At 42.7% G+C, this 23,633-nt stretch overlaps 2 protein-coding genes across 6 annotated transcripts in view; one reads left to right on the top strand and one right to left on the bottom strand.

Moving 5' to 3' along the window:
- ASTN2 (astrotactin 2) overlaps positions 1 to 23,633 on the bottom strand; it is a 2,754,112-nt gene that overhangs the window by 362,151 nt on the left and 2,368,328 nt on the right. The gene's annotated exons all lie outside the window — the stretch shown is intronic.
- On the top strand, positions 1,209 to 23,522 carry TRIM32 (tripartite motif containing 32). 2 transcript variants are annotated; one of them, XM_078641983.1, is made up of 2 exons: positions 1,209 to 1,322; positions 21,322 to 23,522. In XM_078641983.1, the coding sequence occupies exon 2, from the start codon at positions 21,343 to 21,345 to the stop codon at positions 23,284 to 23,286; it is 1,944 nt and encodes a 647-aa protein (XP_078498109.1). In that variant the 5' UTR covers positions 1,209 to 1,322; positions 21,322 to 21,342; the 3' UTR covers positions 23,287 to 23,522. The 2 variants fall into 2 exon arrangements, with proteins under 2 accessions (XP_078498109.1, XP_078498108.1); XM_078641982.1 differs by having other exon boundaries at positions 1,284 to 1,411.

The raw sequence follows: 23,633 nt of genomic DNA, 5'->3' as shown, positions 1-23,633 counted from the left end.
AGAGAGCAAAGCAAAAGGCAGGGCTGAGAACAGCCGACAGAGAAAGAATGAACCCGCCGAACAACTAAGAACCGTGCCACCAAGAACTGCTAATTCAAAACGCAAGAACTATACTGCCTGCGGCTTGCAAGCAGCCAAAGAGACTCTTTTTGAAAGCGCAAGTCCAATGTTATTTTCTGTGTTTTCTTTCCCCCACAGGTGTTTGGACTTTTCATGTTTGGTTTACTTTTTAACCAATTTGGGGAGGGATGTAATGCCCAGCACAAGTCAGCATTCTAGTGCTGAGCCTGTAACTACACTGAACACCCACCCACCACTGATGTCACAGGTCATGTGACACAGTACCAATAAAAGAGGCCGAGCGCACGTGCTCTGGGCCAGTTGCACCGAGCAAGCAGTGTGTCCTGCGTCCCAGTCCTGCGTCCCAGTCATTTTCCAGCATGAGGGCCTAAGGCCCGACCCTACACTTTTGTAATCTGCTCTTTTGTAATGTTTCTCATTATGTTTCTTTCTGTTCCTTTTGTGAAGCGCTCTGACACCTTCGGGTAAAGTCCGCGCTATATAAAAATGCATAAATAAAAATAAAATCATTAAACTTTGGGAGTGTGGGAGCAGTAGAGTGAATAGACATTGGCCGGGCTACACGAGAGGAACTGAACGTGGATGCTTTGGCGGCCATCTTGAAAGGACGCCACCTGGGTACTTCCAATTCATCACAAGAAGTAAAAGCAAAGTGAGCGCTTAATCAAAACGCTGGGTGAAAGATGAACGATGGTCGCCTTCAAAACACGGAAAAATAGGCAACTTCCGAATAAAAATGTGTATATTTAAAGATTCCAAAAAGTAAAAATAATAAAATAAACAACAAACGATCCATAATACAGCATCATTGAACCGGCATTCCGTCCAGTCGCTTGCACCTTAAAGATGAGTTCAATTAACTAAACAGATCTAGTTCCAGGAAGCCGCTGGAGGGCATACAGCGCAACTTTAAACCCAGCCGCTCTCCACCAAATAAAACACTGTACATCTGTGGGAGCCCCTCGGAAGTTTTTCAATGACTTTCAACTACAAGGGGCATCATTCGCTAGCTGTGCCACCGAAACACGCGAAGTAATGTTCACCATGCACCCAGCGTGCAGTTTAGCAGCTTAGTGCATTTGCTTAGAACTACATATCCCGTGCTCCACGGCGCGGGAACTACGTCATCCTGCAGCTCCAGGCAGAGCAGCGGAGTCGCAAAACGGCAGAGTAGGGGCCACTGGAACCGTGGGGCGGTGATTCGTCAGGGAGTCCCGGGCTTCCGGTCCATTCACCACGGGGTAGGTTGGGTCTCCGGGGCCAGGCACCAAGGGTCTGTGTTTCTTGAAAGCGAGGCTATGATATGAGCGTGCGGGGTGACAGGATCAGGGTCAATTTCTGCCTGCACTTCAATAATGTAAACATATGTGTGTTTTTCATGCTGCAGAGGGAGGGGGAGAGGGAGAGGGAGGGGGAGAGGGAGAGGGAGAGGGAGAGGGAGGGGGAGGGGGTGTGGTGGTACGGGTTAACACAACATTGCGACGTGGGATGTTATCTACGGACGTATTTTTCCCCAATGCGAATAAAACCATAATGTTTTCAGTTTTGTAGTGTTGTTAATGGCAAGTGTGTTAATACTATCCCGTGTACTGTTTCTCTACTTTAACCACCGGGGGCCGTACCGCGGGTCCCATTTAGCCTGTCAATGGATATCTATGAAATATGGGGTACTCGGAGCCCCTCGTCACATTCTGCAGATGTACCCATCATTTTGCTTTACATCTCTGTTATCCACCTGAACAGCATGACCGATATTGTCTCTTAGGCAAATGTTATCGCTAAACTACGGAACCTATTTTTTCTGCTTCTAGTCTATAGGAGATTTAATGGTATTAGATGCATGGTTTATATTTCAAGTTGTTAGTAGGAGTTCTTTAGTGTGACTTTATGATGGCGGGGTATACCAAGAGCTTTGATATGGTGGTCAGCGGCATCTACGGATTCTTTAGAAGTGGACAAGATGTAAGTATGTGGGGCATTATGGCGGACTGGAAATGCCTCCCTTGTAGAGTTATGGGCGGAGGTACATAAGTTAATCATTTGTTAAGCCTGCTGTTTAATTACCGCCGATTTTAACTGCTGTTAATTACAGAATTTACTGTTACCAATTTAATGTTACAGAATTTACCGACGTTAGCTGGAATTCAAACTCGTCTCATGTGGGTCAGGGAAAATCTCAGCAACAAGCATTGACCTCACTGCACTATATTCCTGGACAGGATTTGGGGCTGCAGGTATATGAGATACAAACAATTCTGGGATGGAGGTATATGGGATTTTCTTTTAACAAACTTTCTCTGTACAAGTATATGGGTTGTTATGATATAGACTGGTTGACGTGGTGTTCCTGGGTGGAGGTGAGCGAGCTGTGAGTAGGGCCATTGGAAATATGAGGCATGGGAGGATCAAATTTTGCGGCAATGCTGACTAAATTATGCAGCAAGGAAGGCGCAAATTATGGTACTTAGTAAATGATTACTGCATTGTTTAGATTGTTTTTCTTCTTTACACATTACCTGTGTCTGGGCAAATGCCCCACCTCATTAGTAACAGTTTAACACTCTAATACAGCCATAAACAATTGAAAGGTGACCAGTTGACTTTTGGTAAGGGCATTCAGCTGCACTGTAACACAAGTTAATGCGTTGTAACTTTGATCTATTTGAGCTAGGAAAACATTTTTTTGGGGTTACAATCCTGCAGATAATGATGGATAATGCAGCAAATTCTTAATTATGTGGAAAATGCAGCAGCCGTAGAGTCGCATAATTCCAGTGGCCCTGTTTATGAGTCATTGCTGTGTTAGAAGTGATTAATCTGGGATTGATGGTGTACTGTCTGTTATGAAATAGAGGACCTGAAATTGTATGTCGATATGACCGGATCAATTGTTATTGGTGTGTACTGTATCTTAAGGCGTGAGGGTTTTTCTTCGTATGTAAATGCTTTGTTTTAAAATGGATCGTGTGCTGTCTTATATAATGGGTTGCACGAGTTGGAAATAGTTTTTTTTGTTCTTTCTAAAATGTGGTGTTGATTAGAATAGAGTTTTGGCTTCTTTCCCTTTTGGCTAGGGTTACATTGTGTGTATGTTTGTTTTTTAAGTTGTAGAACTACTTGGGGACTTACACTTCTTTTGGTTATATGAAGTTAAGATTTGTGGCTATGGGTTAAAATGGTGGCGTAATGACAAGGTGTGGTGCTGTTGGTGTGTTCATATTTTAGTGACGGTTTATATTGAGTGACATTGCAGTGTTGAATGTATTGCATGCTTCTCATACTATTGGAACTGAATGCCTATGAAGTGTAATGCATTTTGATTGCTACACTTGTGAAGTACTTTCATGCTGGAAACGGTGGCAATGTTTGGTTAAGTTAGAAACGAAACTGTTGATTTGGTTTGGTTAGGAAGTGGCATGTGAAAGTAAAATAATAGAAGGAGAACGTTTGGCAGTGGGTGAATGTAACGGGAATCATTGGAAATGGTTTGGGATGCAGTAGACTGTGAAAGATGGGCTACATCACAAAGAAAAAGTAGAGATCGATGGCACATAAATCAAAAAATATAAATTAACATTAGACATCAATGCAGTGAATAAAGTTTTTATTTGGTGAGGTGTGAAAAGAAAAATTCATATTGAGCATGTCATATCAGAATAGAAAATTAATTGAGGTGTGCTAGTATACCTAATAAGGCTAACAAAATGGAAGAGTAGTAGATACTGATGGAGAGTAGATTCACCTGCAGGGGTCTTGGCTAAAGGAACAGATAGCTGGACGCTCTTCAGAGGTAGTGGCAGAATTAGACTTAGGCTAAAAAAAATAACCTTTAATGGCTTTCTAAATTGCTGATTTATAGAGAAGGAGACACTGCACACAATCGATCTGTTTAGTAGTGCAGAGGCAAGGCCTTAGAAGTCCATTGTACTAGTCCCTGCCTACTAAAATGAGGAACTTGTCTTTAGGAAGTTTGTATTGCATCGTAGGGTGGAAGAAGGGTGATAAGGCCTAAGTGGTTCATGGAGAAGAGGCACCAAAGCTACTTGATAGGAAGACGATGGGCAGTATACATTATTTTAAATTAATTATGTTTCTGGATTGTCAGCCAATGAAATACCTGACCGGCTATAGACACATGGTCATATTTCTTTAGGGAACATATCAAACGAAGAACCAAATTCCAAATCGGTTGTAGTCTTTGAACCGTGCTACTGGTACCCTTTGATGCAGGGCATTTCCACAGTATAATCATTAGGATATGAAAACTGACTAGGATGACATATTGCTCTAGTTTAAAAAAAAAAAAAAATAGTTTTTTTTGTGCATATCTGTTGCGAAACTAGTATGACCTGGGAAGAACCTGTTGTAGATGGTAGGCCTGTACCAGAGGTTTTCACCGCCGGTTACCACCAGAACTTCTTTTCTTGCTTGCAGTAAGTTTTGACAAATTGCTTTATATGGTTTTTACTATGCGAGGATTTTTTATCGAAGTTGCTTATGTGCAGGGTAACCTTATTAGTTTAATAGTAGTAATTGAGACATTATGATGAGAGGATTCTGAACTCGAAGCATTTACATTGTAGTGTGTTGGGAACTTGTAAGCAAGTTTAGTGAGGGTATTTGTGTTCTTTGATGTGGTGTATTATGCTACTGGGAGTTTGTATGATAGAGGCATGCATGCCTCTACAACTCTGCAACTCTGCACTTACCACAAATGCGCCTGAATACCGCATGCCTTTACCACACCATTTTGTGGAAAAGGCATGACTGGTAAAGAGAGATGTGTGGTAAAGTTCACACCTGAGCCCTAAAATTGAACGACCCCAAGCCCTAATAAAAAGTAGCCTGACCTCTCCTCGAGCCCTAAAAACTCCCCCCACCCTTAAAAATACACCCACCCGCAAAACCCAGCCAAGCCCCACTTACCTCACCGCGTCCTCTCCTGATCCTTCCTGTTCCCGGGCCAGCCCATTCCAGCATCTATGCCGCGCATATGCCTTAACCACGAATGTGCCTGGTTAAGGCAAGCATGCTGGCGCTTACGTGGAAATAGCACGTATTGCTTAGCACGCGCTTGGAAGGCACTTTCTACTACTGGGGTGCTTTTTCTGTTTGAATATGCAGTGTTGGGATTGAGCATCTTGGGTGTTGATGCATGAGTGGTATATGAATGCAGGGGTGTAATGATACCAACTTTGAAGGTTAGTGGTACATGATTTGAAGTTATGAGTACCAACAATGTTGGATCTGGAAATATTTGGGGTGTGAAGTTGTGAGAGTCCTGGGCTGGTTGCATATGAATATTTTAGATTATGAGGATGAAGGTGTGTCTTGCTCTGATTTGAGCTGTAATATTTAGTTTAAATGTCATTTGAATTCTCTATTTTATGTAAGTGCCCCTTCCACGTTCAGTAATAGCAGATTGCTGTTATTGTCCTCGAAACGTAGATACTTTTGTAGACTGAAGCCTAAGTAGACTCGTCATTTCCAATCTTACATCCTGGACAAGATTTTGTTCTGTTGACTTTATATGAGATTTATACATTGGTCTGCTGGGATTATATTTGTGTTGTACAACCTGAAGACTTTCAACACAAAAGCCCATGGAGCTATCATAACTGCTTATGATTTGGAGGGAGGTATTGGGAAAAAGTGGGTGGACTAAATGGGACATGATTTAAGGGATGCCCCTGGAGATAGAGGTGAGTAACACCAAATTGAAGTATTATGGGGTGGTTTGTAAAGAGGCTGGCACTGAGCACACATCGGGTGTTACGATTTTCAACACAAAGGTTGGAATATATGGCATGTTATATGTAGAGTAGAAAGCATACAAGAACCAACATTTGCAAAATGTGACTGACGGATGAACAGATCCATGGATAACAAGCATTGGCATAGCCAATAGGTCTCGCCTTTTGGACCTCATAAGTGTTTAGTCATGCAACACTTGATTTTGTTGAACCACGGATATTGTGCTGGATAACTAAACACTTATAAGGTCCCAAAGGCGAGACCTATTGGCTATGCCAATGCTTGTTTTTGTGGTTATGGACATCTGCCAATTAAATCTACGATTCCAAGTGCAATGTCAGTATCTCTTAATTTAATATTATGTACTAGTCTACCAAGTCACCCTTAGTGTATCTTTCGTATAATTGGCGAAACAGTCTCGTTAGACACTGATTTCCCTGTAAAATGTTGTTGAAAGAATAAAAAGAAATCCAGATCTAAAGATTCAAGTTTTCTTCTGGTATTGTTTGGCTGGTTGACCCCAGCAGCTCAAACATTTTTTTTGTATGACCACATTTTCTAAAGTTTAATATATAATTCAATACAGCTTGACATCAAGGGGGCTTGAATTATCTGAAAATAAGTAAGAAATTAAAATTGTTCCAACTGGGCCGCAAGGTATGTCTCGGCGGTCTGTGCATGGTCACACGCCTTCTTCACCCTTCATTAATGGACAGCATTGTGGTCTGTGGTCAAACCTCACTCTGCTTTGACCACAGAGATCTCCAGAGAGGACAGTGGTATCCATCATCGGTCAAGGGGGCGGGCCACGCTGGATCTTCAGGACATCAGTAGCTGGTAACTATACTGCAATTTCATAGTGGATGGATATCCTGAACATGTGGAATGGACCCAGCCCCTCTGGACTTGAAGTTAGCCACGTCTCTTGTACACTTGCTACCAGAACTGTTCTGGATACATTGGGATGAACATCTCTAAACCCTGGCCTTAACCCTTTGAGTGCTCATGACGAGGTCAGCTCGTCATGAGCTATGAGCTACGGCGCTCTGGTGCTCATGACGAGCTGAGCTCGTCATGACCTCGCCCGTTCCGTGGAATGCTCGCATGCTGGGCTGCTTCCCCTGCTGTGCTGAGCGTTCCATTGGAACGGGTGTAGCCACGACGAGCTCAGCTCGTCATGAGCACCGGAGCGCCGTAGCTTCTGACGAGCTGACCTCGTCATGAGCATGGGGGTGCTGTAAGTCCCGCCCCCAGCACAGCGGGGGAAACAGCCCCGCACGGAAGCGGTTAATACCCTGGCCTTAATCTCTCTGGTATCTGTTGATGCCGACAGTCTGGATGTCACTTGGAGCTACAGACAGGTGCATACACGTGGACAGGCACTATGTTATGTTTTGGAATTCTTTCTCTGAGAAGAAGATTTATATCTGATAAATATAAGTGATGCACATAGGCACAAACAATGTGAAATGCAAGCTTATTTCTTAGACTCTACATTATGCGGTGAATGTCCGCCCTAGGTCTGTTTTCATGTGAATCTTGTAGATTATGTCACAGTTCCATGCGTGAATTGTATTTTATCTATGGCATGAAGGAATGTGTGCAGTATTTTCCTTGGAGATAGGAGCGCAGAACAATTATTACCTCCTTAGGTGTGTCAGTTTAGTCTTCTAATACGGTGGTGTGCTTTATTTAGTTATTTTTTAATAGCTGGTATGTGCTTCATGGTGCTTTAAATGTCTTTCACCGAGAATGCTGATTTTATTTGAAATGAGAAATTTTGATTGCACTTCTAATTTTGGAAAAGTTTACGCGAAACTTAGACTACCAGACAGGCGATAGGGCAAAAACCTGAAGTGTTCCATTACAGGTGTTTCTGCCCTTTGTCTGTTCGGAGCCAGGCTGGAGTTTTTTGGTTAACCTCTTGGTAAACCATTCTTAGGGGCACACAGGTAGGAGATGCATGTCACAAAGTGAGGTCAGGTCACCTTTGACATCATTGACGTCACAGAAATTTCCCTAATATTGGCAAAACCCCATAAATGTATTTAATGTATCCAAAGAAACAATCTTAAAGTAATAATAAATGATAAAACGATACAAAAAAGAAAAGCTTGACTAAAATACACACACTTACATCGTTTCGAATCAGAGCTTTGCATTGCACCAGTGGAGTGTGCCCCCAAAACAGAGGTTTACACCACTACCGTGACTATGTTAAAGACACAGAACAAAGCTGTGTATGGCATACTTCTGAAGACATATCCTTTAAACACCGGACACTCTCAAATGCTGTTATTTGCATAAAATATGCATATTTGTCCCCAAAAATTTACTTGCCATTCGCAATAAAAGCACTCGTTTTTCCCACAACACCAGCTTGTCATATGCAGCGAATAGACACATTTGACCCGAAACATATGCCTATCATTGTAGCACAATATTGTGTCCCAAATATCAGTTTGTCACCACAGCAGAATATGAGCTTTACTTGGGGCTTTAAGTGGTCCGGGTCCTGCTGGTGTTAATCACTGATTGTTCTAAAAAGGAGGTGCCGAGACAGGTCCCCAAAGCCATCACCCCTCTGGTGTCGACTCAATTAAATCCGATTCCAAACCATGTGTTACTGTGGATTTCAGGCAGCAAGGAGGCGGTTAGGGTGTGTGAAAGACCAATTCAGTATGCAAAGTACAAACACGATTACGCAACTGTGCCAACCCCTCTGCCGTGACTGAAACAAGCCGTGAGTAACGAAGCACCGCTTCTCTAGGGCACTTGGTTGAGAAGGGAAAGCTACACAAGTTGGTGAAGGGAGGAGACTGGCAGCTGTAGGGAGTTGCCTGCTCGGTCACTCGAAGAGCCTGTCTGTTGTCAGGCAACCAGGCTACAACAAGGCACTGCCTGTGCCCGACACCAAAGACAGACACAGCCCACTAAACTGGACAAAAGCAACTCCACGCAGGCCCGGGTGCCTGAACACAGCGCACGACTCCCACTGGGACCTGTGAAGAATGCGCGTGAGAGCGAGCAGCCCATATGTTTTCAATTATCGCGCCCATGTCTGGGCACGATAATTCTAAACAAATTCCGCCCGTGCGGGTAACCGCAAGCATTAGGCCGTGGGCGTCAACATTGGGACAAAAAGGTGGGACAAAAAAACGCCTTTGGCCAATTGCGTGCTGCCTTTTTACAAAGACGCATGCAAAGGCCAATGGAATGTCAGGACATTGAGCATAAGCTTGCTCTCTTGTGCGCAAAGTGCTGGTCAGCTCCAAGAGGGCCCTCTTCGTAGAGCAGGGCATGCGCGCTGCGCTAAGACTCGACCTAAAAAGGTCTGACCGAACCTCCAATGTATATCTGTATTTATTTTTTTGTTTCTGATATCATAACATGAGGCTGGTGAGTCGGCTAAGGTTGTGTTGAGGACTGAAAATAATAATGTCCTCTGTTGTGGGACGGTTTTTGTGTGGAACATTGCAGTATAGTACTGAAAGTGTGCAGGATATGTGGAGTACTGTAACAGTTTTAGTGGGTTGCTTCTGTGCTGCAAGGGTATTTACATTGCTTTCATAATGGGGTTTACATTTTAGGGGCACGGTGGTGTTTGGGGGTCAAGAGGTCCATGTTTTCTTTAGTGTAAGGGATGGCTGTATGTTGGGATGGGCGTAATGTTGATTGAAGATGTGGTATTGAGCTATATGGAGTGTGATGTGAGTGCTGGAAGTTACATTGTATGTTTTGATAAAGGGTCCATATAGGCCAAATACGCTACAGTATTAGGTAGTTTAAGGCACACAGCTTTTATAGGGATTGGCTCAGCAATTATATATAATACAGGTTATTGATATGAAGAAAATACATAAAAACTCGACTATTATAGCCTTATAGCCCTCTGCCTAGGGCAATACAGGTTGTTAAAGGTCTTGAATCCGAGTTAACAAGGGTGAGAGCCTTTGACAACAGATATAGTCTGAGAAGAAGGGCTATAAGGCTATTGGAGCATTCCACCCACTTTGGGTAGAATGTTTGAAATTACAAAAGGGAGAAACCGAGAGAGAAACATTGGAAAAGAAGGCTTATACCAGTCATAAGAAGCCCTGAGCTGCTCCATTGTCTTCAAAGGAGGTCTCAATATTTCAGTGTTCTAACATAAGTTAATACATTGAAGTTCTGATGTCACAACCAGCCTGCAGCCGAGGTGAAAGGAAGGTCAGGTCAGGTCATGGAGCATAGTTGAAGTAGCTGTTTAAAGCAGTGAAAACGCAACAGCACTTTTCTTTCTTCTGCTCTATTTTTCTAGCTTACTGTGACAAGCAGAGAGCACATGTTTATTTTGTGCACTCCATAGTAGGAGAAAAGCTAGAATGTTTCTGCATGTTTCTGCAAATTGCAAGGTACTACAGTTTTTATTTTTTAGAATACTAACTTGTATTGAACTGTTTCTAATATCTGTTTACAACAAATATCTAACGGGTTTCTGATGTGTTTAATTTTGCCCTAGAGGTTTTATTTCTATGCCACTTGTTTGCAAACATGCTCGTTCTTTCATATTCAGGCCTCGAAAAATGATAAAATATTATACTAGACCTGCTAGTCTAGCAACTTGAGCATTCTACTTGACCTAACTGTAATGAACATGACCCGTAAACCGTTCCCAGTATGTCATCCTAGGCCAATATTTAATTTCACTGAGCCATTCTTTTCTTCATTATCACATATTAGAGCGTCTTTCAGCATTCCAGCCTTACAAAAAAAAACTATTTGGTTTAATTTAATAGACAAACGTTTGCTCCATGCATATTAAGAATCTAGCCCACGTATAGGGTAGACCGATCCATGACTTGCCGCTTAGTTTACTAATAGCATTGTCATTAGGGCTGGGGCAGGAATATTTTTCAGTTTATTTTTAAAAACTTGCTTTTAATAAATATATTACTAAAGCAAGAAGTGGTGGTGCATGGTCTTTTACAGGCATCACATTTTCATTGAGATAGCCCAAAACATTCCCGCTAACAAGCAGTTTTACCTATAAAACTAAGTAGTGATGAAACAATCTGTGTAAATTGGGTTTCAGCATATTTTTTAACATTTGCACATCACCAAATAAAGTGTTCTGGTTTATTTTTGTCCCATTAAAATATTTGTGTTCATCACACAGAAGTACAAAACAAAGGCTTTCATAACTACTGAAATGTATTTTTGAAATGTTTGTACCATTCACCTTTAAGCTATTTAAATGTGTATTAGAATAAAACTTGACATCCTACAGCCTTTCATTTCATGCTTTTTGTTCCCATTTGTCAGACAGTTCACAAAACCATGGAAATTTGCAGAGTAAACAAAAGTAATTGTAGCTGTAAACTGAATTTTGACTTCTGTCTCTGAACACAGAATACATGTGCAAGATAAAAACAAAATTTAAAGACCTCTTTAATGCTCCTTCACTTTGTGAAGGAATAGAACACATGTTGTTTGTCAGCTTGCCAGAAGAGGCTAGTATTCCCTAAATATAGCTTGCCCTGATAAAACCTGACTCTCCACTGAAGTGGGCAAGTAGATTTGTCGAGGCCTGCATATTAAAGACTGACATCAAGGTTTTAAGTGGTTTGTGGGAAAGGTGATGGTGTGATCATGTACTATATAGGATAAAGTAACTGCTGGCATACGTGATGAGGATATTGCTAGTCTCTGAGGAATTCCATAACCATCGGTCTCGCTCCTTTATATGGTTATGGTACTCCTCAGTGACTTGCAGTAGCCTTATCATGTACGGCACTGGATACTTTTCCTTTTCTGTACAGTGTTGGTGTTACATGGAGCTATTAAGGTGCTGCTAGCATGTGAAGTAAAGGTTGGGTGTATCTGATAAAAGGTTTGGAGTACATTTTGTATGTTTGATTGGGTCTCGGTATTAGGGATGAATGATCAAACTTGAAGTAAAGTTGGACTCGAAAAGCTGGTTTGTGTTTTGTTGCGTTGAATAGAAGTTAGGACTGCAATAGAACTTCATACGTTTGTCTTTTAGAAGGTTTGTAGTGGGGGACTGTTAGTTTGGTGATTGGGTGCTTGAATATTAATGAAAGAAGAATCTAGAAAAATGAGAGGGACCTGGGAGTGTGGTATTCCTTCTAATGGGGTGTTGTGTATTGTATGAGTAATTGCCTAAGATCTGGAAAAATGCCAAAATCCTTCCTCCTTTAAAAAAACCTACGGCTGATCCCTCGGTGGCCATTAATTATAGGCCGATATCCGTATTACCATATTTCTCTAAAGTTCTGGAAACCTATGTTAATTCGGTGAACACGGACTATGTTGAGCCCAACCATCTCCTCCACGCAAGCCAATCTGGCTTTAAAGCCAATTTTAGCACGGAGACTGCACTCCTGGAAGTTGTGGAACTATTAAATTCACTCTGGATAAGGGGGGCAGGGCAGCTCTGGTGCTGCTGGATCTTTCCGCGGCCTTCGATACCGTGCCCCACAGTGGACTTTTACGAAGGCTCCAAGAGGGCGGGATCGGAGGCACAGTGTTGAGATGGTTTGATTCCTTCCTGAATAACCACCAGGAAACCATTTAGTGCCCGCCTTTCTCTGCACCCATGTCCCCTATGAATGTGAGGGTCCCTCAGGGCTCAATTCTTAGCCCCACTCTATTCAATGTTTATATGGCTCCTTTAGTGCATCTCGCAGAGAACTATGGGGCTAAGATAGTGTCATATGCCGATGACACACAATTGCTGTTCACCTGCGGGAAGAGCTCCAAATTCAACAGTAAGGAGATAAACACATGCTTATCAGAGGTTTTCCACTGGCTCAGGAAAAACCAACTGAAGTGCAACTCTGAGAAGTCAAAGATGATGTTCTTCGGCTCTCGGTCCTGTGGTCTATGGCGCCATTGGTGACCGCAAGACATGTCTTCTCCCACTGCAGCCGTTCAGACTGTAAAAAATTTGGGCATCAAATTTGATGACTCTCTTTCAATGAAGGCCCAAATTCAATCCGTGCCCGGGGGACCCTGTTTTGGGATGCTGAGGAACTGTCTGCCTCGTCTCCCGGTCCCCCACCGGAAGATGATAGTCCAAGCCCTGATGGTGTCGAGATTGGACTATGCAAATGCTCTGTATCTTGGCCTTCCTGAATTTTTACTTGGCCGCCTCCAGGTGATCCAAAATGTGGCTGCCAGAGCCATTTTTTTGGCCGGGCCGAGAACCCATTCCACACCTCTCCTAGCTTCCCTGCACTGGCTACCTATTAGGAAACGGATCGCCTTTAAATCATTGGTGCTGGTTTTTACGGCCTTTCATAAAATTGGTGCTCCGTATCTTGGGGACAGACTACAACACTATATTCTGTGTCGAACTCTGAGGTCATTCACCCAGTCACTGATCATCACCCCAGGTATCCAGCTCTCTCGGAGGGGTGGCAGATCTTTTCAAGTGATTTCTTCTCGCCTCTGGAATGGCCTTCCTCTCGCTTTGAGGAAATCCCAGGATCTCCTCGCCTTCAGAAGGAAATTAAAAACCAGGTTATTCCAACAGCAGCCTTAAACTGGAGTACTTTGGCTCAGTGTTGCGGGTCTCTTGTCTTGAGCATCGGGACACTCCTGGTAGCCGTGCGCTCAATAAATACCTGTTAACATAACATAATGTAACATTGCAAATGCAAATGCTGGCGTTTTTTAATTTGTGTACTCTCCTTTTAAGGAATGTGTACAAATGTGTTCCATAATGTTTTTTTCTTAGAAGTCCGAATGGAGGGTTGGGATGAGGTTGCCGTGTTTGGTAGCTGATGGGGTATTGGAACTGAATTTACAATTGGAATATTGGAAGATGACACTAGGGGGTTTATGTGTGTTGGTTCCACACAAGTATTGTGATTAGAACAAGGCATCAGTGGAACTTAGTTCCGCAGATAAAAACCTGCTTCTAGTACCGAGATTTAATAAGGTTAAATGGGGAGGAAGGACTTTTTCCTCTGCTGCTAAACTGTGGAACTGCCTCCCGGAAGAGCTTTTGAGTCGGGCGTCTCATTCTCTCCTCCGTAAAGCCTTAAAGACCTGGCTCTTTTCACAGTCCTCGGTATGAGCATGTTTTCCTTATCTGCACCCATATGCTCGGCTTATAGCGCCTTGATGCCCTTGGCTAAGTTTCGTGCTTCACACGTCCAATATTCATTCATTTGTTTGGGTTCCCATGAGCTGGAAGTCAGCCTACATTGAATGCAAACTCCTTTTCGTAAATCTCTATAAAATCTTATGATTGGCTGTATTGTGTTGCTTCAATGTCAACCTGTAGGTAAGAAGCATTGTCATTTAAAAAATAAAACACTCCTGCCACTCCTACTCTACAGTGAGTGAACCAGTAGGTGATTTTAACTAAGCACAGGTCTTTAATATTTGTTTATTTATGTGGTTTTATATAACGATATTAAAGCGGTTTGTAAAGGAAGTAGATTCAATTGCATTACCCAAAGGCGATGGGACATGTACTATAGACAAAGAACATGAATGAGGTATAAATTACAACAGTCTTATATATTGAATGGGTGAAATAGCGGTAGAGAGGCCCGGATCAGTGCAGAAACTAAGCCAAATGGGTGTAGAATGGAGAGGAGAGGAGAGGTTAACATGTCTTTTAAAAAGTAGTGCTGTGAGTTGTGTTTTTAAAAAAAAACCTGCGAATCGGTGGTGTGGTAGCCTGCCACTGCCAGACTCTGTTCACAAATTCTGAAAGGATGGAGTCATCGTTTTTTTTTTGTGTTTTTTTTTTAAGTTGAGGATTTAAGCACATTTTCGGAATCGTGAGAAAAGTCTCTGGAGACATTTAGCCAATACTCAGGGTCACTGGAATTATGGCTCAGAGAAGGGCCACATTATGTGGCAGGGTTGAGTATATTATGCAGCAAAAAAAGCTAATTTTGTGGCGTAATGCGGCGCATTTTATGATTAGAATACTTCATCACATTGGCATTTTTTCACTTAACACTCCCCGGGCATTGGTTGAACCTCATCCGTACCAGTTTAACACCCAAAATAGCAAAAAGCTACAGAAAGGTGACAGTCCAGCTTTGCAAGGGGCATACAACTGCGCAGCAACACGCACTGCTGTGCTTTTAATAACATTTGGACCGTTTGAGCTAGAAATTGTTTTCGTGTTAAAAGCTGCAGATTATGCGCCAGATATATTATGTGGCAAATGCGGCAATTCTGTAATTAGGCGAACAATGCAGTGGGTGAACAATCACATAATTCACGTGGCCCTGTTAATACTGCAGCACAGAAACAGGCCTCCTGTCATGTCTTTGATTCCAGCTGTTTAACTTCTACTTTGTTAATCAAAGTGGGGAATACTTATTGAAGTTCTATTAAGATGTATGTGTATATGTTTGCGTCCAAAACAAGGAGAGGTGTATTTCGCATTCAACATGGTTTCATAGGGCAATAAATCTTAGAAAGTAACTTTGTCAGTTGTCAAAAAATGTAAGTTTTACCAGCATGTGTGTGTTGGACTTGTAAAGCGCACAGCTGCCCGTAAGCGTCCCGGCGCTGGAGACCGCTGGGGAACCCGTCCTGGCTTTCCCTGTGAGATGGTCCCTTCTGGGTATCTCCAAGGTGAAACCAGGCATCCCCGGCGTCTGTGGGGGGCCGTTGTAGAGATGAGGCAAGCTTAATGCCCAGAGTTGCCGAGTGTGATCCCTGGTTAGAGTAGGCACCGAGGCGAGAATTGTCAAGTCCGCTGACCCTGGTCCACGACCCTGCCACGTCTGGAATTGAACCCTGGTCCCGGGCCGTTCTCTGCTTCCGGGTCTGCCGCCTCTAACCAGTGAGCCACACCACTCCACAATCAGTGAGCCACACCACTCCAGCATCTATAAGCCTTTTAACATGAATTGCACAATAGTTTTTCAAGAAAGCGATCCAGTTTCTTATAATAATTGAGGGATTCGTTTTGACTCAATGGGGCAACCCACCATGCCTGTCTGGGTCGACAGGCTTTTCGCGTACCCGACGCCCCATTTTATTTAGGGCTATCTGCCACTGTGGCACTTACTTTCTGACAAAAGGGTTCCTGCCGAGAGCACTTTCCTGAATGCTGGGCGCTGCCATGTCAAAGCAGCCAGTTTCTTTTCTTGGGAGGATGAGGGTTCTTAAATAAAAATAAAAAAAAGCACTGATATATAGGCAGCTTGTTTCCTGCACATGGTGGGCACTAGACAGCATACATTTTAATTAGTATCAGCAGTGAGGAATTTGTACCACACCGAGCTTTTGTTATAAGGGAGCACTTAAAAAACTTAGTTTGTGCACTGGAAAACATTGGGGTACTTAAGTATGGTCACTAGAGATGGGAATTATTTCTGCTGGCCTGCTGGAGAGCCGTCCGCTCTCAGGGCTTATGCAGGAATTAAGCAGCGAAGTGGTTTCGGAATGGAAGTCCCAGGTGTCAGGAACAGCTGGCGGCAAATAGCAACTCCAGTATCCTGGGCATCCTCTGCTGTACTGACAGCTGGGCTTTCTGCAGGTTATTTGTAAGAATTAGATTTTGGAGACAGAAAGAGGTGATTTACACCCACTAGACGTTGTCCATCAAGGAAGTTGTATCTGTACAGTACAGATGGTATAATCATTCCACTTTTCACCTGCATAACTCTGCAGTTCAGGTCTGAGCTGCAGAACCACATAATATTAAGTGGCACACAGATCAGCCCTTCGTACTGGCAGCAGAATTCAGCCCAGCTTCATGGAAGAGCCTCTCTAGAGATGGGCCAGCCAACACCTCTATTGGGAGGGGAGCTCTAAGAATCTGGCTAGGTAGAGTGAGTCAACATAGGAGCTGTGTCATTGAAGAAGTGGGCTTGAAAATCCCACCCTATATCTTGGGCAAAATAGGAGAAGGCTCTATCAAACTTAAAAACAAAAAAAGAACACATTATTTGGCCTTCGTATTAACCCCTTCGATGCTTGTGACGGAACCATTCCGTCATGCCTCACGGTTGAGTTGTGCGGATGACGGAATGGTTCCGTCACGACCACAACCGCGAATGGAATGTTCAGCACCGGGGGAGAATCGGCGCCGCAGGCAAGGTGTTAATACCTGGCTATGTTTCTGCATGCAGAGCTATTATATTAAATTCTACACATAAAATGATAAAGACGGAGGTATCCTCTTCCACCAGAATGTCATGAGACCATAAATAAGAGTAAGCCAAGAGACCGTTTCAGATTATAATGTACATAATCAATATGTGTGCATTTAGGTGTTTGTGTATTATCTGTATGTGTTTGTGTGTGACTTTAGTGTGTGTGTGTGTGTGTAATATAGATCTATCCTTGGTGGTTTCTCCATAAGGGCCCTGGGGATGCACCCTCTGAAATTCCTACACATTCCTGTACAGATATTAAATAGATCGATTTTATTTAGAGATACGATCATATCTTTAAACAAATCAATGTCTTTACGTCTGGGCTGTTTTTCCCAGGCTGCCTGCATCACCTAGTTCAGAAGCAGGAGACAGAAGCTAGGCAGTAAAATTTAATTTCTGAAATTTGACTCACAATGTAGGGCTTACTGTTCGAATAATGAATCTTTGCCACTGTAGTCTATGGTAGTATCCATTCTAGGCCACTGACACTTTCAGTGTTATGGTTTTGGGTGCCGGAGTCTCCTCCCTGCGTGAGAGCAGCCATCTGTCATTCACAGACATAGCTCCCACCCTTTCTCATACGTCACACATAGTGGATGCAAGCATGTGTGGATACGAGCACATGCCTTTTGGTGCCATGTCCTTGGTAATGGTAAGTGTTAGAATGCTAATCTTCTGTTGTGCATATTGTTTTGAGACCCCTCGCCACGCTAACCTCCCCCACTACGACACCCCAGCCCTGGCTGTACATTGCTGGCCCCATTAGATGAGGAGCTGCTTTATTTGTTCCCCCGCAAAATGGAACCAAAAGACCAGCAGCCAGAGTTCTTGTTCTCTAGTGAAGTTGATCCAAATATCCTTGAGTCAAGCGAGAGTTATGTGCTTACAGTTAACAGTTACCTGCTGTTTGACATTAAAACTGTCCCTATCTTCATACTCTTAACATTAATGCCAATGAACATGAATTGTTTTATAAACAATGAGTGTTAAAAACGTTAAGGCCATGCATGTCAGCAAATTAGTTCCTATCTTACCTTCCTTAAGAGTTGGCTAATGAATTATGTTGTGTTTCTGTATTTTTCTGTCCATACTTTGAGCTGTGCATGTGTTTGAGGGGCTTTGATTGAGAGCTCTGACACTTGACACTGTAGCCAAAGCAAAGTGCTTGTCAGTGCGTTGGCCTCTGCAGAGCGCACAGAACAACGGTCATGTATTCCAATTGCAATTCTGTGGAAAAGTGTGTGAAGGGGTGCACAAATGGCAAAATATTTACCCTTTTAAGTTTTTTTATTGACAGATTTTTCCCATATTTTTACATACATACAGGGCACGACAAGAGCATTTATCTTACAAATATCTAAACATGTTGTCAGAAAAGAAAAAGAAGAACAGAAAAGAAATGCAATATTTTGTAATCTCGATACATATCAAACAATATTAACATTTTCTATCCGAATCCTCCTAAACCAATAAATACATAAATCACATGTTTCAGTCCAAACTCTCTTCCTTCCACCGGATAATAGGTCCCCAGATCTGCCTACCAGTTTTCCTACCCTTTTTCCCCTTTCTTGCATAAATCTCTATCTCCAAATTATGAATTGAAAGTAATTTAGCCAGCCATTGGTGATATGATGGTGCTTTAGGGTCCAACCATGCCGATGCAATAGTGAGTCTTAATACTGCCATAGCCATAAACAAAAAATATTCCCATCTCTCACCTACCCTGAAGTTACTCTGTTGCTGTTCATTTCCTTCTTCTTTTACCCCCAAGAGAATAATTGACGCTGTAAGAGTCACGTCTATTGCTAAGCTTTGAAAAAAAAACTCAATATTTTTTATCATTGGCTGCAAGTGAGGGCATATTGCAAAAATATGTACTAAGTCTGCTTCGGAATCCCCACATCTGAAGCAATTAATTCCAGTTATGCCACCCCATTGAGCTATTTTAGCAGGCGTATGATATAAGTGATATAGTGTTTTATAATGTTGTGCCTGTAAGGACGCCGAGCATAACAATGTATATCCCATTTCTAGGGAAATATCAAAAGTTTCCTCACTAATATTTAAGCTATGTTTCCACTTACTTGCCCATTTCTCTATATCATCCTCCCTTGAGGCCAACAATTCTGCATAAAATCTCTTAATGGTGCAATCCTCCCCTGCTTGTATCACTTCCATGATTGCGTTTTTGTTAAACCCTAGTGGACCACCCTTCTTATTATATAAAAAAACTCCTAATTTGTAAATACTTAAAAAATTGTCTTTTATCTAGTGCAAATTTAGTTTGTAATTCAGAAAACTGGTAGACTCCCTGCTGCCCCAAGATGTCTCCAACCTTTCTAAGCCCTTTTCTTTCCCATTCTCCCAATATAGTCCCCGAAGTGATTTCCTCGGATAGATTCGGATTTCCTTTCAATCTTGTATATACATTATATCGCCCTAACCCAAACTTTTTTATAAAAGCTTTCCATACAGTATATGCAGCGATGAGTGTCTTAAACCGTGTCCTTTTGTAATAACTGGGTTCAGTAAACTTCAAAAAAACATTTTCTGCTTCTGGCCCTAATAACAAACCATATATTGCCAATGAGCCTAACTCGTTCCCTCTTTCATCTTCTCCCCCACCCACCAGACCCACCATATTCTGGAGAGCTGCTGCCCGATAATAAAACCTTATATCTGGCAATGCCCACCCACCCCTTTCCCTCTGTAGCACCATGAACCTAAGTGCTCTCCTGGTTTTTCCCTTTGCCCATATAAACCTATTAATCATATTTTCTATCCTCTTAAATAAATTATTCTCAAATAATAGAGGAATTGCTCTGAAAAAATATAAAAACTTTGGCAACACCAGCATTTTTATCACATTAGTCCGCCCCAAAATTGTTAGATGCAGATTATCTATTCTATCTAAAATATTTACAAGGCAAAGAGAAATGCATGCTTAGATGTAAGTGCAGTGTATGTTTGGAAGTGGTGAAGTGAGGGAGGTGTGGGGAAGAGTGAAAACAGGGTGTTGAAGAGAAAAGAGAGGTGGTTGAAGATGTACAGATAGATTAGGTGTGCAGAAAAAAGCGCTCATAACTGAAGGCCAAAACTCCTTCCACAGGCTTCAGTACTATTGAAATTTCAGAATCTAAACATTTTCAAGGTTAAGTATTTATAACAAATCCTTGTTGTTACTCATTTATCTTAAACAGGTAACAACCATTGACAAAGCCAATCATACTGACCGGTTTTAGGTGTTGATCAGTTTTTGAATTATATATCTGGATGCAGTTACATTTCCGAGAAATACCAAAATACCAGTTGGGTAGCTCACTATGGGAATTACAGACATTTATTTTACATGTTCCCTTTTAGAGAGCCCCCACGTTTTTCATCCCACTTAAAGACCTGTCTTCACATATTTCTGTATGACTGAGTGCAGTAAGCAGCTGTGGGTACTTCGCGAAGCCTGGTTAGAGCATTTCTTTCCAAAGTTGATGCTGCATGCAGTGCAAGACACTGGGCAAGCACACACTTTAAAAGGCCGAATTTACACATCACAGTAACTGTTGAACATAATAATGCAGTAAGATATAGGGCAGTTTTTAATGTGTTTAATATTTCAAACTATGTGATCCCCACTGCTTTATAAGCCTTGCTTTATCACTGAATTAATTTGCTTTAAAATGCACCTTATGGCAATCTTTTTTTCAATTTTTTCTCTAGAGGAGGACCCAGCCTGGATCCCATGTTTGTCCATAAAGCTTGCTCGTGTCGCTCACTGCATGAAAGTCATATCCAACGTTTAGGCCTCACCTGTTTCAAGTGTCACTAGCTGCCATTGATGTATATCTATCAGATATTGGTGATTTAAGCGAAGCAACATTGAACTATACGAGTATAGTAATTCACTTCAACCAGGAATTAATTACTTGAGTGTGCTCACAAATTTGACAGTCAAAGAAAATTTTACACTGTGAAATAAGGTAATTTCCCTAGGATCACACTATTAGGTCAAGCGAGGAAGCCCCAAAGTCAACCCATGTTTAAAAGTTACAGCATGCAATGCACTGCTCAATGCCTCCTCATGTCTACCTATGAACACCAATTAACAATGATTAGTTTTTAATAGTCTTTCAGGAGCTAAATTATTCCACTATGTTCAATAGAGCTGGCTTGCAAAAGGTAAATCACATATGAAACTAATGTGATTGTGGTAATATTTTTGGTAGAAATGCATGTATGATGTCTAAAAAAAAATGTCTAAAAAAATCTAGGCAAAATATATATACTACTTTTTTGTTTCAAAAATCCGTATGACATGCTTTTTCTAATTTATTATTTTTTATTCTAGGGGAAGCTACCCAGAGACAACATGGCAACCGCCCCGGGTCTGAATCCTGATGCCCTGCGTGAGGTTCTCGAGTGTCCTATTTGCATGGAGACCTTCACTGAGGACAACATGAGGCCCAAGCTCTTGCACTGTGCACATACTATGTGCAGACTGTGCTTGGAGAAGCTCTTAGCCAACAGCATCAACGGGATCCGCTGCCCCTTTTGCAGTAGAGTGACCAAAGTAACTCATCTGAGTCAACTCGCTGATAACCTGACTGTCCTGAAGATTATTGACACTGCTGGCGTGAGTGATGCGGTTAGTGCCCTGATGTGCAAGGCTTGTGGACGGCGACTTCCCCGGCACTTCTGTAAGACTTGTGACCTAGTGATTTGTGACTCCTGCAAGGAAGAGGAACACCTGCAGCAAGGGCACAGTACACTTCCCCTTCAGGAGGCTGCTGAGGAGCGCAGGAGAGGGCTAGAGTCCAGGTTATCCAGTCTTCGTCAGTGGATGGCTGATGTGCAGAAGAGGAAGGCCTCACTGGAGGGGCTAGGGAGAGATCTGAAATGCAAATACAAAGCAGTCATGCATGAGTATGACAAAGAGGAGAGCCGCATCCAAGAAGAACTGGCCAAGTCCCGTTCATTTTTCGCAAGTGCCCTGTTGGAGGCTGAGAAGACTAATAACCAGGTTTTGGAAGAGCAAAGCTACTTGCTGAACATAGCAGAGGTGCAGATTGTGTCCAAGTGTGACTATTTCCTAGCCAAGATAAGGCAGGCAGACACAGCCCTCTTAGAAGAAACTGTGGAAGAGGAGGAGCTGGAGCTGATGTCTGGTCTGCAAACAGAGCTGACCCTGCAAGAGGTAGAGCTCCTTAAAGTGGGCCATGTGGGTCCATTACAGGTGGGGCAGGTAGTCAAAAAACCCTACACTGTCAACTTGGAGGAAACTATCTTGGACAGTGCTGCATCCTCCTCTGTGACCTTCAAGGATGTGGATATGCATGAGGAGACGAGTAGCCTGCCTCCAAATCCCACTCCTGCCAGACCACAGTTACCAGAAATTGTAGGAGGCCTCCATCAGTGCAATTTTCTGAAGAAGATGGGGTGCAAGGGTAGCGCGCCTGGTACATTCAATCTACCAGTTAGTCTACATGTCACTGCCCAGGGGGAAGTGCTAGTTGCAGATCGTGGTAATTTCCGAATCCAAGTCTTCAACCGAAAAGGATTTATGCGAGAAATTAAACGTAACCCAACTGGTATTGACAACTTCGTACTGAGCTTTCTTGGAGCAGATCTCCCCAACCTTATTCCACTCTCTGTCGCTATGAGCAGTCATGGATTAATTGGTGTGACTGACCACTATGATAACTCTGTCAAGGTATATACCATAGATGGTCATTGTGTGGCATGCCACAGAAGTCAGCTCAGCAAGCCCTGGGGAATTGCTGCCATGCCTTCTGGACAGTTTGTGGTGACAGATGTAGAAGGGGGGAAGATATGGTTGCTGACAGTGGACCGCAGTGTTGGTGTGGTCAAGTACAGTCGTTTGTGCAGTGCTGTGAGACCAAAGTTTGTCACCTGTGATGCAGAGGGCACTGTCTACTTCACGCAGGGGCTAGGCTTGAACTTGGAGAATCGCCAACAAGAGCATCATCTGGAGGGTGGCTTTTCTATTGGCTCAGTGGGCCCGGATGGACAGCTAGGCCGCCAAATCAGCCACTTCTTCTCTGAAAATGAGGATTTCCGATGTATTACTGGGATGTGTGTAGACACAAGAGGGGACTTGATTGTTGCCGATAGCGGACGCAAAGAGATCATTCTTTTCCCCAAAGGGGGTGGCTATAATATCTTAATTCGAGAGGGTCTTGCCTGCCCTGTGGGTGTGTGTGTGACACCAAAGGGACAGCTGCTGGTCCTGGATTGTTGGGATCATTGTATTAAGATCTATAGCTATCATGCGAGGAGGTATTCCACTCCATAGGCTAGGGACTGCTGTGTTGAGTGAAACTGGAATACCGTCATCTAACTTTTCTCCTTATCACTGTCTGTGAACCAGTTTGTTATTGCCCTGATTGTAAAAAGCAACGAAGCACATACCTCTTGCAAATAAACGTTGGTTTTAAGGATTTATCGATTGTGGAAAAAATGTCAACCTGTCTTTTGCTTGAATATGTTTGCTACTTGCATTGTGCCATTGCATAAAATGACTACTCGCCAGCTTGGAAAGTTTCAAGGATTCACATTTGTGTTCTCATGCTGTCGGCGGAGGCTTTCTCAGCACTTAAAAACCTTTTTCATTTTGGGGCTAGCACTGATTTTAAGTCTCAA

The sequence above is a fragment of the Lissotriton helveticus genome, chromosome 5_1 (assembly GCF_964261635.1).
Source record: "Lissotriton helveticus chromosome 5_1, aLisHel1.1, whole genome shotgun sequence".
Classification (NCBI taxonomy): domain Eukaryota; kingdom Metazoa; phylum Chordata; class Amphibia; order Caudata; family Salamandridae; genus Lissotriton; species Lissotriton helveticus.
Note: the sequence above shows the minus strand (reverse complement) of the source record. Positions and strands in the feature narration are given on the sequence as shown.